Genomic DNA, 14587 nt, shown 5'->3' on the forward strand with positions numbered 1-14587 from the left:
TTCAACCCGTACAACTCCTTGCTTACTAGTAAGTGCTCACACTGGAGGAGCAAAAGGAAAGCCATAGGTGAGCATCAGATAAAAGAACAATAGACTATTTTGTTACCTGAGCCATTTATTTTTACATTTTATATCATGGTTAATTTTTAAATGTAGGTTTATATTTTAATAACCTAATTCTTGGCTTATTTCCCAAGGTGGGAACTAATCAAATCTATTTTGAAATATAACATAAGATTTCAGTCAAAACTACATGCCAAATATTGTGGAATTTGTGGCATAAGTGATCCCTGGAAACAAGGCTCCAGATTTCCCTGACCATATGCTGTTTTCTTTAGTGTTTCTGTCTGTTACCTCTAGTGGAGCCATGGATATACAGTATTTTACAATCGTGCTATATGTTGGGCAATTTTTACTAAGTAGATTCTCTTGAAAATGTACTGCTTAAAATCCTTTTAAAATTGACTTTAAACTATTGAATTGAAGAAGAATATTTAAGTTTGTTATAATTGAGTATGCTTCTCACATATTATTCCACCGAACTACATATGTTTCTGGGAGGCAACTATTCTTCTCTTCCATCTTCTAGATGGAGAAACGGAGGCACAGTTGTCAAATTGTCAGTGGCAGAACTAGAACTAGAGCCCTAGTCTCCAGGACACGTCACATTTTCCCTGAAACTCTGCAACCTTTTTCAGTTTTATGACAATTACCTTTAAGTCTCATAAATGTTGCTCTGACACAGATTTGCTTTCCTATAATACTGTCATCACATTTGGGTTGTTAATCCTTCAAAGTGTCACTGAAATCAGAGCTGTGTTCAGCCTATGTCTTTTACAACTCAGAGAGGGAGCAATTAGAACCCTGTAAAAATGATAACAGGCCAGCACACAATCTTTTTGATTTTACTTTTTTAGTTACTCTGTAGGTAGATCCATGCTAATCCACCACCCAACTCATGGCAAAGTAGGTTTTTCTCCTAATTACCTGAAATGTAAGTAACGTGTAAATACAAACTTCTACGAGTTGAGTGTCATAAACCCAACAGAACTCATTATTTAACTTCCATCATGAAATAACCTCAGGGCTAATAGCAGAAACGGTTTCAAAAAGCATCTTACTACTGAATATCTGTGACATGCATCAGTGTTCTTCTGAGAATCATTACTCTGAGAATTGCTTTGGTGGTTTAGTTACAGAATTGGTCCTAGACTGAGTTCTATGCCATGGATAAGAAAACCAAGCTGCATAAATGCAATTCAGGAAACTAAGGTTCTAAGATGGAAAGCTTGCATTAGGTTGGTAGATTTTGATTCACAGCAAGTTTTGGGGAATAAAATGACGACCACTTTATAATACTGTCATTGTTGCGATGGTGAAGATGTGAATATTGTCTGCAATGTACCGTGGCCTGCTGGCTAGGGTTAAGAAAATATGCTTAGGAAGGTGGAAACCAATCATAAAGAAACACTTGCATATTGATAGCCATCTATATCCACAGTCTGGGGACCCGTAATCAAAATGATCAGTTTTTCTCCTTCCCATATTAGCCTACATATGTGAGGAGGGGAAGCAAATGATTTCTTCTGAAGCATATGCGTTTGTTTTATTTTGCTTTGAAAACTTTTAGGTCCAGAAATCTGGACTCTCAGGCCCTACTTTATTCCTAGCAAATGAAGAATAGCAAGTATTTGTGTGGTCTAGAATTATCACATTAGGCTGAGCATGAAAATAAATCTTAAGTCCTATACAATGTATACTGACTACAATTTCTTCCCCAGAACACGAACTTCTAAATTAATGTTTTAGAAAATGGGTTTTATTTGACATATCCATGACTTTGTATTTTTCTTTGTAATATTTCAGTATTTACCTTCTTACTCATTTTATATAACACTTGTAAATACCAATTAACATTTGCTGGTTGATTCCTAGAACATTGCATGATACAAAGGTGTCATCCTTTCCGATGTTCATATTTATTAAAATATTTAGCTTTCTAAACTGACAGTGAATTTTCTTTGAGTTGAGGGTAATCCAAGAAAGGTGCCCAAGTACTAGATTTTAGGCTGCATCATTCCTTACTTTGAAGAGTGTCATTCACCACCAGTGGATCTTCAGTGGACATCAATAAAACTTAAACGGTTTAGGTTAGCAAGGTGAATCTGAGAGGTCAAAGGAACCCAGGATCACAAAATGTAATAATGAAAGTTTCATGACCTTAATTCACACATGACTTAACATGATTTTATGCACCCAGTAAATATTTGGTGATTGTTAATTTCTAAACACACACTCGTGCACGCGTGTGCACACACACGCACACAAACACTCTCTCTCTCTCTCTCTCTCTCTCTCTCTCTTTCTCTCAATGTCTTATTTCAACTTTCCTCCTTGACCTCATTCTGTGGAAACCTTCCCATCTCTTTTTTCTGCTCCTTTCTCTTTAAAACTGTCTGTGGTTGCCAGATCCTGCAATGTATGACAAAAGAAAAAATAAGTTCCTAATTCTTGCTATGCTTTTTGTTCATCTAATCTCCTTCTTCTCTAAGCTGCTTAGTCATTTCTTCTATTTAAACCATACCTCTTTCATCTCTTTCTATGAATTCTTTATGAAAATCCCTATTTTGTGACTCTTGCTATCCATTCCTTTTCTAATAAGAATTCCACACAGCCATTGACCTCAGGTTGCTTACCTTGAGCATAATAGGACCCTAGGCTAGTGAAGTGTCCGTGATCATCTGCCAAGGACCCATCCAGGATGCACCAGTCACAGTCTCCCTGGGAGCTGGGGTTCGTAGATGTCTTAATCATTGCTGCATCCCTGTTATGTCTGGCACAGACATAGTTATAGGATTTACATTAGTTTCAGATAAGATAATGAAACTTTTGACCATATAGAAAATTTTGGATTTGTTGCCTATCCATGGAAAGTAATTCACTTGACTGTATAGATTCTGATTATGCCTAATTGTGGATACTGCCCTATGATAATAATCCATGTCAATCAATGGATTAAAAAGATGAAACAGTGGTGCCTGGGTGGTTCAGTCAGTTGGGCATCTGACTTCAGCACAGGTCATGATCTCACAGTTTGTGGGTTCGAGCCCCTCGTCGGGCTCTGTGCTGACAGCTCAGAGCCCGGAGCCTGCTTCAGATTCTGTGTCTCCCTCTCTCTCTGCCCCTCCCCTGCTCATTCTCTGTCTCTCTCTCTCTCTCTCTCTCTCCCTCAAAAATAAACATTAAAAACTTTAGTAAAAAAGATGAAAACACACTGAAATTAAACTCTGGTGTTAACTGAATGTTAGCTTCACACAAAAAAAAATTCTCTCCTTTGAGCACAGACATAACTTACAAGCAGCTAATGCAGAAACTGCTGCTTTTACTCACAAAGAGAAAACTCAAGAGAAAATGGAGAAGGCAACATAAATGCAGCCCTGGAAATTCGAAGCCTGCATCTACCAGCAGTACAGTCTTTGTGCAGACAGTGCAGGAAGTACCTAAATGTAACTAAAACATATTGCTTTTGTTTGCAAATATCTTTTTTTTTTTTAATGTTTATTTATTTTTGAGAGAGAGAGAGAGAGAGAGAGCATGAGCAGGGGAGGGTCAGAGAAAGAGGGAGACACAGAATGGGAAGCAGTCTCCAGGCTCCGAGCTGTCAGCACAGAGCCCGACGCGGGGCTCAAATTCAGGAGCTGTGAGATCACGACCTGAGCTGAAGTCGGAAGCTCAACCGACTCAGCCACTCAGGCGCCCCTGTTTACAAATTTCTTTACAAAATCTGAGTCCCGTCAGTCATAACGTGGAATGACAACCTTGATTTATGTGTGATAGGGGTAGTTGGGATACCAATTCTTGGTTGCAAAGCACTACAAACAGACGTCAATTTCTGCTTTGGGGGTGGTATTCTTTGATACCATCTCAGATGTAAAGATTCGGTGCTTTAGCAACAAGCCACTTACCCCTGCCACACAGCTGCATGGTTTCCTTATTCCTGTTTCTGATTTCCCAAATATTTCATGAAATCTTTCATGGAAACCCCTGACCTACAGTATTCTTAGTTTGTTGCTCATTGTTAATTTATACATTTTATACCTGGTACATTAAGCAAATATGTCTAAAAAGAATTTTTTTTTTCTCCCAGTATCCCTTTACATTTATTCAATGGGACGGACTATTTCTTCTGCTCCTGGCAATCTCAAATATAAGGCAATCTCAAAAACAGTTTTGACTACATTTAGTTCCTATAAGCTTCTATGGTTACTTTGTTGCAAAATACAATCTTGATCTAGTAGTACAATATTCCCAGCCTATAGTAACTACTCCAATCCTTATTCAAAAATTAGAACCCACGCACAAACACCCCCATCCATACCCCACACCCAGGGACTATTACAAATGGTGAATCCAAAGACAGGAAGGGAAGTGTGGCCAACTTCTTCTCTTTTTTGCTCTCTCTTCCCCCACTTTACCAACTGCTGTCCCTGACTCCTTTACCCAGCCATGGAGAGACAAAAGTTGACCCCACAGTGGCTTTGTCTTGTATGTGGCCCACGCGTGCGTGACGGGAACCATCACAGGTCCTCCGCCCTGACACAATGCAGGAGTGAAGGTTACTCAGCCTTCAGCTTGCCTACTGACAAAAAGCTGCCTCACTCCTCACTCTGGCGCTTTTAGGCAGGAGTCAGATACTAACCCACTGTAAAAAACAACAACAACAACAACAACAACAACAACAAAGCAAGCTCTCCAAATGGGTCCATTTAGCCTCCCTCGCTGAGCTTGAAATGAAGGCAGGAACCCTTGGGCTGGAGGTGGGGGTAGGAGATGCAGAGACAGCCCTCTCCAAAGACCTCTCCCTGGATCTTCTCCCTCCTCACTCCTTTGTATCTCCATGGTGGTGAAGAGTTTCAGTCATCTAACCTGTCTGTAAGCACCTGCGTTGAAATTTCTGGAGAATAGTTTGTCTGCCAATCCACTTGTTTTCTGACATCTAGCCCATCTTAGTGTCTCAATAAAAACTTCCAGTTAAGATCTGGTTGCGACAGTATCCTCAGTACCTAATTATGAGTAGTATTTTTTAAGTAACTCATTGAGTGTTGTTTTCATGACCTCCCAGTTAGCAGTGTTGACGAAATAATAAATACATAACCAATGTGAATACATTTATAGTAAAACAAAATATGCATATTTTAGTCATATTGCCTCTGTAGTTCCTTGGATCAAATCCATTCAAACACTTGTAAATTCCACAAAATCAGGCCCCAACTTGGTAAAATCAAGTTTGGAATACATAGAGACAATGTGTTATTTATATTCTCAGTCAGACACTTAGGCCTCATATATACCATCCATTGTGTTCCTGAATGTTAGGTATAATCATAACTTACCACCATGTACAATAACACTTCTTTGGGAAAATTACTTCATACTTTCAAAATAGAATTTCAAGAATTCATCTCTCCCCATAGTAAATAACTCTGACAGTATATTTAGCCAGGAAGTTACCAGCCCTTACAGCTCAGGCAGTAGAGGCTTCAGAGAAGGTTCTTTAGCTTAGAGCAAGGACTTCATTAAAACAATGGCTAGGGGCACCTGGGTGGCTCAGTTGGTTAAGTGTCCGACTCTTGATCGTAGCTCAGGTCTTGATCTCAGGGTGGTGAGTTCACACCCTGTGTTGGACTCCATGCTGGGCATAGGGAAAGAAAAAAAGAAAGAAAGAAAAAGTGGCTAGAGGTGATATGGAATGGACTGGGAATTTGGGGACTTAAGTGAAATAAGATGAGAAGCCTTAGAAGGTTAAGACCTTCTTTAATAAAAGAACATGAAGTCTTGCCACCTTCACAAAAACTCTAGGGTTTTCTGAACCCTAGCATCTGTGTGTGTATGAGGTTTGAGATCTGTTTAAATGTAATTTTTAAAATAATAAAGTTCAGGACACCTGGTTGGGTCAGTCAGTTAAGTGTCTGACTCGATTTTGGCTCTGTTCATGATCTCTCGGTTCTTGAGATCAAGCCCAGCGTCAGGCTCTGCATTGACAGTGCAGAGCCAACTTGGGATTCTCTCTCCATCTCTTTCTACCCCTCCCCATTCATGCACACATTCACACTCACTCTCTTTTTCAAAATAAGTAAATAAAACATTTTTAAAAAAAAATTTTTTTAACGTTTATTTATTTTTGAGACAGAGAGAGACAGAGCATGAACAGGGGAGGAGCAGAGAGAGAGGGAGACACAGAATCTGAAACAGGCTCCAGGCTCTGAGCTGTTAGCACAGAGCCCGATGCGGGGCTCGAACTCATGGACCGTGAGACCGTGACCTGAGCCGGAGTCGGACGCTTAACCGACCAAGCCACCCAGGCGCCCCGTAAATAAAACATTTTTTAAAAAAATAAATAAAATAATAAAAAGCTTCTGTTTAACACCTCACTTTACCTCATATAGTAATCGAATAAAATGAGTCATTGGTTTTAGTCCTAAATATCCTAGAAAATAAACAGATTTACTAAAAAGAAAAATAACATATATTTGGAAGCATAAATGCAATTCAACGAAGAAGAAATACGTATTCTTCATGTGATTTTTAAATTGGCAAGACTAAGAAATATTTCAAATTTGGGGGATCACTTAATATATTTATGGAAAATATAGTCATTGTGAAGTATTAGGTTGAATCATATAAAATTCTACATGTTGACCTACAAAAATGTCAGTTTCATATAGTTCAACCTAATAGATAGTTGGAAGCTTTAATTACTAACTTTCTAAAAGCTCCTATAATGTAGAAAATAGTCTAATGCTGTTAAACCAGGTTTCTTAATACTTTTAAACTAGGGTTCAAGTAAATAGAAGTGAGCAATTTTTTACTTTAACTGGTTTGAACTATCTGATTGAAAATTAATAAGCTTAACTGGAGATTAATCATTTTCTCTATCTTGAAAGAGCTGTGGATTTGTTTTGCTTACTCAGGGTGAGATGTGGCTGAGAGAGGATTTAAAATTTGTTTCAAGAAATTGAAACCAAGAAACATTTGATTCTGTGTTTTTCCTAAGTTCCAATTCTACACAAATTCAGGTGATAATATGTATAAGACAATAATAAAAGAACATGAGTAATGTGATTTAATAGCTTAAGAATACACCTTATGGGTCCTGAACTCAATTACTCTAACACTAAGGACAGATGTACATCAGCCATGTGCTTCCATATTCTATTTCAGGAGCATCCTACTGCCATCTCCAAGGAGCTCACCTAAATTACAAAATTATGGTTAATTAGAGTCATGAGCTTAACAAAAGGTCTCACTTTCAACACAAGCCCTGGCTCTGGATTCCTCAAAGATGCATAAATGGAACAAGCGATTGCCCTCCTCCCATGTCATTCACGTATTCACTCATTCTTCATATACTCATTGAGCACATGCCATGAGGCAGACCACTATTCCAGGTGCTGCTGATACAGTGAGAAGCAAGATAAACAAGATCTCTGCTCTTGTGGGGCTAACATTCTAATCCTTAGAGATATTTAATCACTCAATCAACAAACAAACAAGAAATATACTAGATAGCAACCAGTACTGTGTAGAGAATTAGAATGGGGAGTTAATTTAGATGAAGTGGACTGGGAAGGCTGCTTTAGGGAAGTGACATTTAAGCTTCATCGAATAAGGCAGAGAGAGGGAGTGACAGGAATTCAGGACAAGTCCTAGATTTAGGATTTAACTTGGTACACTCAAAATATAGTCTGAGGACCCATGACAGTCTGCAAGCTATCACCTCTCCACCTTAACATAAGAACAGGAACTGAGTGTAACCATCAAGAAATTTTTATAGTGGGCGCCTGGGCGGCTCGGTTGAGCACCCAACTCTTGATTTTGGCTCAAGTCATGATCTCATAGTTCGTGAGTTTGAGCCCTGCATTGGGAAGGAGTCAGCGCTGACACTGTCAGTGCAGAACCTGCTTGGGATTCTCTCTCTCTCTGTCTCTCTCTCTCTGTCCCTCACCCACTCATGCTCTCTTTCTCAAAATAAATAAATAAACTTTTAAAAAATTTGTAGGGGCGCCTGGGCCCAGTCGGTTGGGCGTCCGACTTCCATTCAGGTCACGATCTTATGGTCCGTGGGTTCGAGCCCCTCGTCGGGCTCTGTGCTGAGAGCTCAGAGCCTAGAGCCTGCTTTGGATTCTGCGTCTCCCTCTCTCTCTGCCCCTCCCCCGCTCAAGCTCTGTCTCTGTCTCTCTCAAAAGTAAATAAACATTAAAAAAATTTTTTTTTAATTTAAAGGAAATTTTATAGCAATTTGGAAGAGAAATTTTACACCTATTGAATATAATAATTTTGTACACGTCTTAAATTTCATTTTGCTAGTAATTCATTTTTATTTTACTTTATAAAACTACACATCGGAAATTTTTAAAAACCTGACTTTCACCAAAGACAGTGTGAGAAACACTGTTTAACTACTTAACTAAATAGATTAATAGTGGCACCATTTCCTGAGATGGGGAAGAGTAGGGTAGGTGCATCTCTGGGAGACAGAAATCAAGTGTCTGGATCATGCTCAGTTTGAGATGCCCATTGGGCACCCAAGCCATGATATAGAATCAATCACTGGGTGTATGACTCTCATGATGTAGAGCAGATCATCGGGTATATGAGTTCTGGGGAAAGACCAGACTTAAAGATATGGATTTGAAGTCATCAGCATACAGAAGGTATCTGAAGCTGTGAGATAAGATGAAACCACCTACCTAGGATTAGGAGCTAGCAAAAAGACTGATAAGGAGCAGCTAAAGAAAGAGAAGAGAAACCAATATGATGTTGTGAAAACAAACAGAAGAAAATGTTTCAAAAAGGAGAAAGTAGCCATCTTTGTCTAATGCTGCTGAGAGATCAGGTAAGGTAAGAACAGATAAGTGACAACTGGATTTTGCAAATTTGGAGACCCTGACAATAGTAATCTCAGTGGAACAATGAGAACATAAACCTAATTGGAGTACATTAGCAAAAGAGTGGGTGACAAGGAAATGATCCCGTAACAATAGAAAATTATTTCAAGTAGTTTTGTTGTGGTGGGAGTAGAGAGATGCAATGAAGATGGATATGGTGTCAAGGGAGATTTATTCAAGACAGGTTTCAGGAAGTATGCAGATGGGAATGTCCAGTAGAGATAGGAAGTTGGTGATGCAGGCGTACATCAGAATGCAGTTCAGAATAGTTTTGCCATATTATCAAATAGGAAGTTCTACATATTGAAATAGACATTAATAGTAGTAATGGAAATTACATTCCATCTTCATTTCTCTACAGGATGCTACTGGGGCTCCATACTCAAGGTGAGGAATCAGGATTCACTCAGGCAGTTTGGGATTATAGTAGAGACATTGGCATCTCCTTTAGTGCTCCATGGTGAGGAACCGGAAATGGAACATGCCCGGTTTATTGGGTTTCCATGATATAAATCTGAATCTTAAAAAGTTCCATCCGTAAATTATACTGATAAATACCTTCTTTCTCACCCATAGAACTTAAATTTAAACATATTTGCCATTTTGACAGGAGTACAAAATTTCAAGCTTTGAGCAGAGGCTGATGAATGAAATAGAGTTTCGCTTGGAACGTACCCCTGTTGATGAATCAGATGATGAAATCCAACATGATGAGATCCCCACGGGCAAGTGTATAGCTCCCATCTTTGACAAAAGACTCAAGCATTTCCGTGTTACAGAAGGCTCTCCAGTGACATTCACCTGCAAAATTGTTGGGATACCTGTTCCAAAGGTAGGGGAAGATGATCAGCCAGTTGGCCAACAAACAGCACACAACTGTAGACAGTGCCTTTGAGAAAATCCTATCAGAATCTAGGGATGTAGCTACAGACGGAATAAAAATCAATACCAGAAAATTAACAAGGCCCAGATAATTTAACTAAAAAGAGATAGTCATGGATAAGATCGTTAAATAATTAGGCCAAAAATAAATCTGATTTATAAGTAAGTTAGAATTTTAATAAAAGTTTAAAATAAACTTCTTAGTCATAATCCTCCATTTTGGGTTATTGATTCCCTCAACCACCAAACTCACCAAATTGATGTTTTTCTTTTTTTTCTTTCTTTTCTTTTTTTTTTTTTTTTAGCATTTATCTAATACCCACAAAGTGCCTGTTGTTGCACAAAGTGAACTATATTTGTATCATTACTATTAGGTGGGTAAATGCTGAAAATGTCATATCGTTATCACTGGCTGCTGAAAAATCTTATGAGTCACCAGATTTTTTTGGCAATCATCTGAAAGAAGGATTTACACCCGGTGTGGCTGTGGTAGGGGATCTCTCCACTCTACCTTCACAAACATTAGCATGCTGTTATCATGTATGGTTAGGTAACCAGGAAATGTAGAGGAGAACAGCTGCAATCAGTACTTTAACCCTCCTGTCTTTGAGAGATCTCCTTGATACATGCAGAACCCAACATGAAAAAGATACTTATTTAAATTTTAGCCAGATGAGAAATTTCACAAGTGAATCCTGGCCTCATTCCACTTGGTATGATAAACCATACTAACCTTTCAAGTAAGGTAAGCTACTGTAGACCCTGAGATCTGAAACTGCAGAAGACTTGAGCTTGTAAATAGGACAATGGGGAAAAATTCAGCCTCCTGGTTTTCATTCTTTTGCCCCTGGAGACATGTCTGGTCCTTGGGGTGGCTTTTTAAGCAATTATGAAATACGATAAAAAGAGCCAAAAGCTTGATCTCAATCCTAAGTTATACAGAATTTTGACCTAAGCGCTGTATATGTACAAATTCAGCAGTATATTATACAGTCATTTGAATATATTTTATAATTTTTTTCTAAGTGCTTTATAAGAGATGGGTCACTTGTAGAGATGGCAATCTGCCCTTGCCTCACCCTACTTCCTACTTTAAAAGATGTACAGAACAGTGTAGATTCTCCTTGATTATCTTTCATTGCAGGTTTACTGGTTCAAAGATGGGAAGCAGATTTCAAAGAGAAATGAGCACTGCAAAATGAGGCGAGAAGGAGATGGGACCTGCTCTCTGCACATTGACTCCACCACCAGTGACGACGATGGCAACTACACTATCATGGCTGCCAACCCCCAGGTGCAGAAGCAGGGTCCTGCGCTGTGCCGCACTCTGAGGGAGGAGCAGTTGATGTCATTGAGAAGTGCGAGTTACTAAGCATTGCTGAGGAAAATGAATAGAAGCATTGTGATTGTGTGTAACTAGAGCACAGTATCACAGCTTAAAATGACCATTGATGGGTCATTCAACCCTTCAGACTTTGTCAAAGGACATTAGTAGTATCTGTTCGCTGTGTCCCAGATGTATCAGGCTAAATCTTGTGCTTATCAACTCATTGATTCTCTTGAAAAGTCTCTAAATCATTCTATCAAAAGATTTGTTTTGTTCTTTAGAGAACAAGCAAATTACTCCAAAAAGGCTTGTAAATATTCCTCAAATCCATAATGTCTTTTTTTTTTTTTTTTTTGGTAAAAGTTGGAAAGCCATAATCTTTCACTTTCCTTTTCTGAATGAGATCAAGGATCAAGACTTAAAATTCCCTTAAGAGATATGGCAGAATAAATATCTTCAACTACTATTAGAACAGAAAATATACAACTATAATTTCTACTCTCACCCACTCTTCTTATTAAAATGTTAGTTTTGAGGATAATCTCTATTGAGAAAAGTATAATATACTTGTCCAGGGTCTCTGCATGTTGCTGCAGAGAATGTTAAGTGCACAAGAATTCAAATTTTTTTACATCTGTGCTCTGTTCATTTCCAAGCTCAAAATGAAAGTCATCACAACATTCTTAAAAATCCCCCCTGAAATATTAACAGTGATCTAACGAGTCATATTTTATTATTTTCATTCCCACCCCCAAGTTTTCTTTCTCCTAATAGTTTGCCAAAACGTTCATAATGTTCTGGCACAGAAAAATTTATATAAACTGAAAAAAATGTGGAAGTCTTCTTATTTTTAATCTTGTTCATTTTTGTTTCTCAGGGGAGAATCAGCTGTTCTGGCCACTTGATGGTACAAGGTTTGCCCATTCGTAGTCGACTAACATCTGGTGGTCAGTCTCACAGGTAAAGACAGTAAGAATCTCCCTTCTCTAGCCCTTCCCAAGCATCCACCCACCACAATGAGCATCTAAGTGTTGGGTCTACAAATTGTTACCTAAAATGTAGCCCCTCGCCTGCAGCATCAGCATCCCTTGGAAACTTGTTGCAAATGTGGAATCACAAGCCCACCCTAGAGCTACAGAGTCATAATGTACATTTTAATAAGATCCCGAAGTGATTTAGAAGCACATTATATTTGAGAAGCACTGGTCCGTGGCACACTTTTTTTTTTAATTTTTTTTTTAATGTTTATTTATTTTTGAGACAGAGAGAGACAGAGCATGAATGGGGGAGGGGCAGAGAGAGAGGGAGACACAGAATCGGAAGCAGGCTCCAGGCTCTGAGCCGTCAGCCCAGAGCCTGATGCGGGGCTCGAACTCACGAACTGTGAGATCGTGACCTGAGCTGAAGTCGGACGCTCAACCGACTGAGCCACCCAGGCGCCCCTGTGGCATACTTTTAATGGCTCAAAATTTGTAACCATTAGTAGTAGCAGTACAGGTAATATGTAAAACCAGAGTCTTTGAATTAAATTGCCATATTTTCCTTAATAATATATAAACTGTTAATGATTATATGTATATAGATTGATTAGTCTTGTTGTTGTTGTCCCCAATATAACAGTTGCCTCTAACATAGCAACTGGCTTTCTTCCTCCATGATTTTACTAACCACTAAGAATTAAGAGCCTGGCTTCCCCTTGAGTCTTATGGTGCCACTAAGTCTTAGCAGAGCATTCCACAGTTGCTGACATGGATGAATTATATTTGACTTACCAAAGGAGCAAAAATAGTGACCCACGTTTCAGATACAGTATTTCATCACCACTGCAACTATACCTTCTTATTCATTTTTTTTTTCTTCAAGAACAGCTGTTACTGTGAGTCCGTCTTAACCAGTTTAAGTTCATGATCATCTTTAATAGTCTGCCATAATTTATAGCCAGGTTAAATTTTATTACTTAGAGACACAGGGATTGCAGCTGCCTTGTTCTGGGTAATAAACAGGACTTGTTTTTTGGCTCTCATTTGAGATTCAGCTTGAATACTGATTTATTTGTTTATTTTGAAACTTTTGAACAACTGGTCAAAGCCAAGGCAAGAAGAGCTGAGCCACTTAACCCAGGATGACTTCAAAGAGAAAGAAGCTAAAGCCTGTTTATTTGATTACAGATCTCACAAGATAATCCTACGTGTATGAAATGCTTACCACTTTGTTTTTTACCTCAGCTCCACACTATTATTTGTTATTTATTATTTGTTTACGGTAGAGCGACCTCCTTCCCCACCCCACCCCCCCAAAAAATATCTGTTCTCTAGGCTCTATAGCCCAGCCTAAATGCCTGCTGTCATAAGTTTATAAATTGGTTTCTATGTTTAATTCCTGAACATGCTTGTTTTTATAGAGGAAGGTCCCGAGTACAAGAAAGAGACAAAGAGCCCCTACAGGAACGCTTTTTCCGGCCACATTTCCTGCAGGCTCCTGGGGATATGGTAGCTCACGAGGGGCGCCTGTGTCGACTGGACTGTAAGGTAGACTCTAATAGCCATCCTTGGTTCCAGATCTGTTCACATTTTGCATTTGTTCATTTGCACTTACTTTTGTTTGTATTTGTTTTGTGTTTATTTTTTGTTTTGGGTTGGTTTTTGTTTTGTTTTGGGAAAGGGGGACTGGGGAAGGGAGATAGATCACTTCTTTTCTCAAAAGGCTTTTACAGAGCATTTAATACCAGACAAAAGAATTTCATGAAATTTTTAAATCTTTACATCTTAATAAGATTTCATTGGGAAAAAATTACATTGGTATTGTATCAAGTTAACTCTGAATTTGTAAAAGACAACCAAAGAGGTGATTGATTGCTATAATTTAGACATTTTCCATGTGGTGCCTGGAAAGTCTTTATTACTATAAAGCCAAAACTGTGATTTTTGTATCCTTGAGGTGAATTGCTGTGATATATAGACTTTGAAAAAAATTATAGTCATGAAAAGATGGCTCCAAGGTGGTTTATGAAAATCAAAGCCGGTTTCTCATACTAATCAACAGCCACCACCTTTAACTATTCTACATTCTAATTCTTCAACCAGAAACTATATTCAGTCGAGCAACATGGAGATCTCTCAGTATGAAGAGAAACTTAAGTCACCTCTTTCACCCCAAAGATCAGAATGCTGTGGAAATTTTAGATGCAAATTAGTAAAGGCTTGAGGTTAAGCATTCATGGAATCCACTTCTCCAGGTGGTTCTTGCTCTGCCAATGTCTGCCTAAATAATATTCGGGATTGATTGTTACTTCTTCCATGCTAAACCCTAAAAGGTACCCATTCCAGCTCCCATCCCCAGAGATTCTGACTTGATATAGTAAATGGGCATTAAGATTTTCAAATGCTCCCCACTTGATCATAATGCACGGCAAGGTTTGAGAACTCTAGTT

The 14587-nt window shown here is 38.7% G+C and overlaps 1 protein-coding gene across 1 annotated transcript in view; it reads left to right on the forward strand.

Annotated features, from left to right (window-relative positions):
* Positions 1–14587, forward strand: part of MYPN (myopalladin) — a 75655-nt gene that overhangs the window by 48875 nt on the left and 12193 nt on the right. Inside the window, exons 12-15 of the mRNA XM_042960486.1 lie at positions 9559–9780; positions 10975–11124; positions 12035–12117; positions 13559–13685. Coding sequence (XP_042816420.1) covers positions 9559–9780; positions 10975–11124; positions 12035–12117; positions 13559–13685 — 582 coding nt within the window. The remainder of the gene's footprint in view (positions 1–9558; positions 9781–10974; positions 11125–12034; positions 12118–13558; positions 13686–14587) is intronic.

This window comes from Panthera tigris, chromosome D2 (genome assembly GCF_018350195.1).
Source record: "Panthera tigris isolate Pti1 chromosome D2, P.tigris_Pti1_mat1.1, whole genome shotgun sequence".
Taxonomy (NCBI): Eukaryota; Metazoa; Chordata; class Mammalia; order Carnivora; family Felidae; genus Panthera; species Panthera tigris.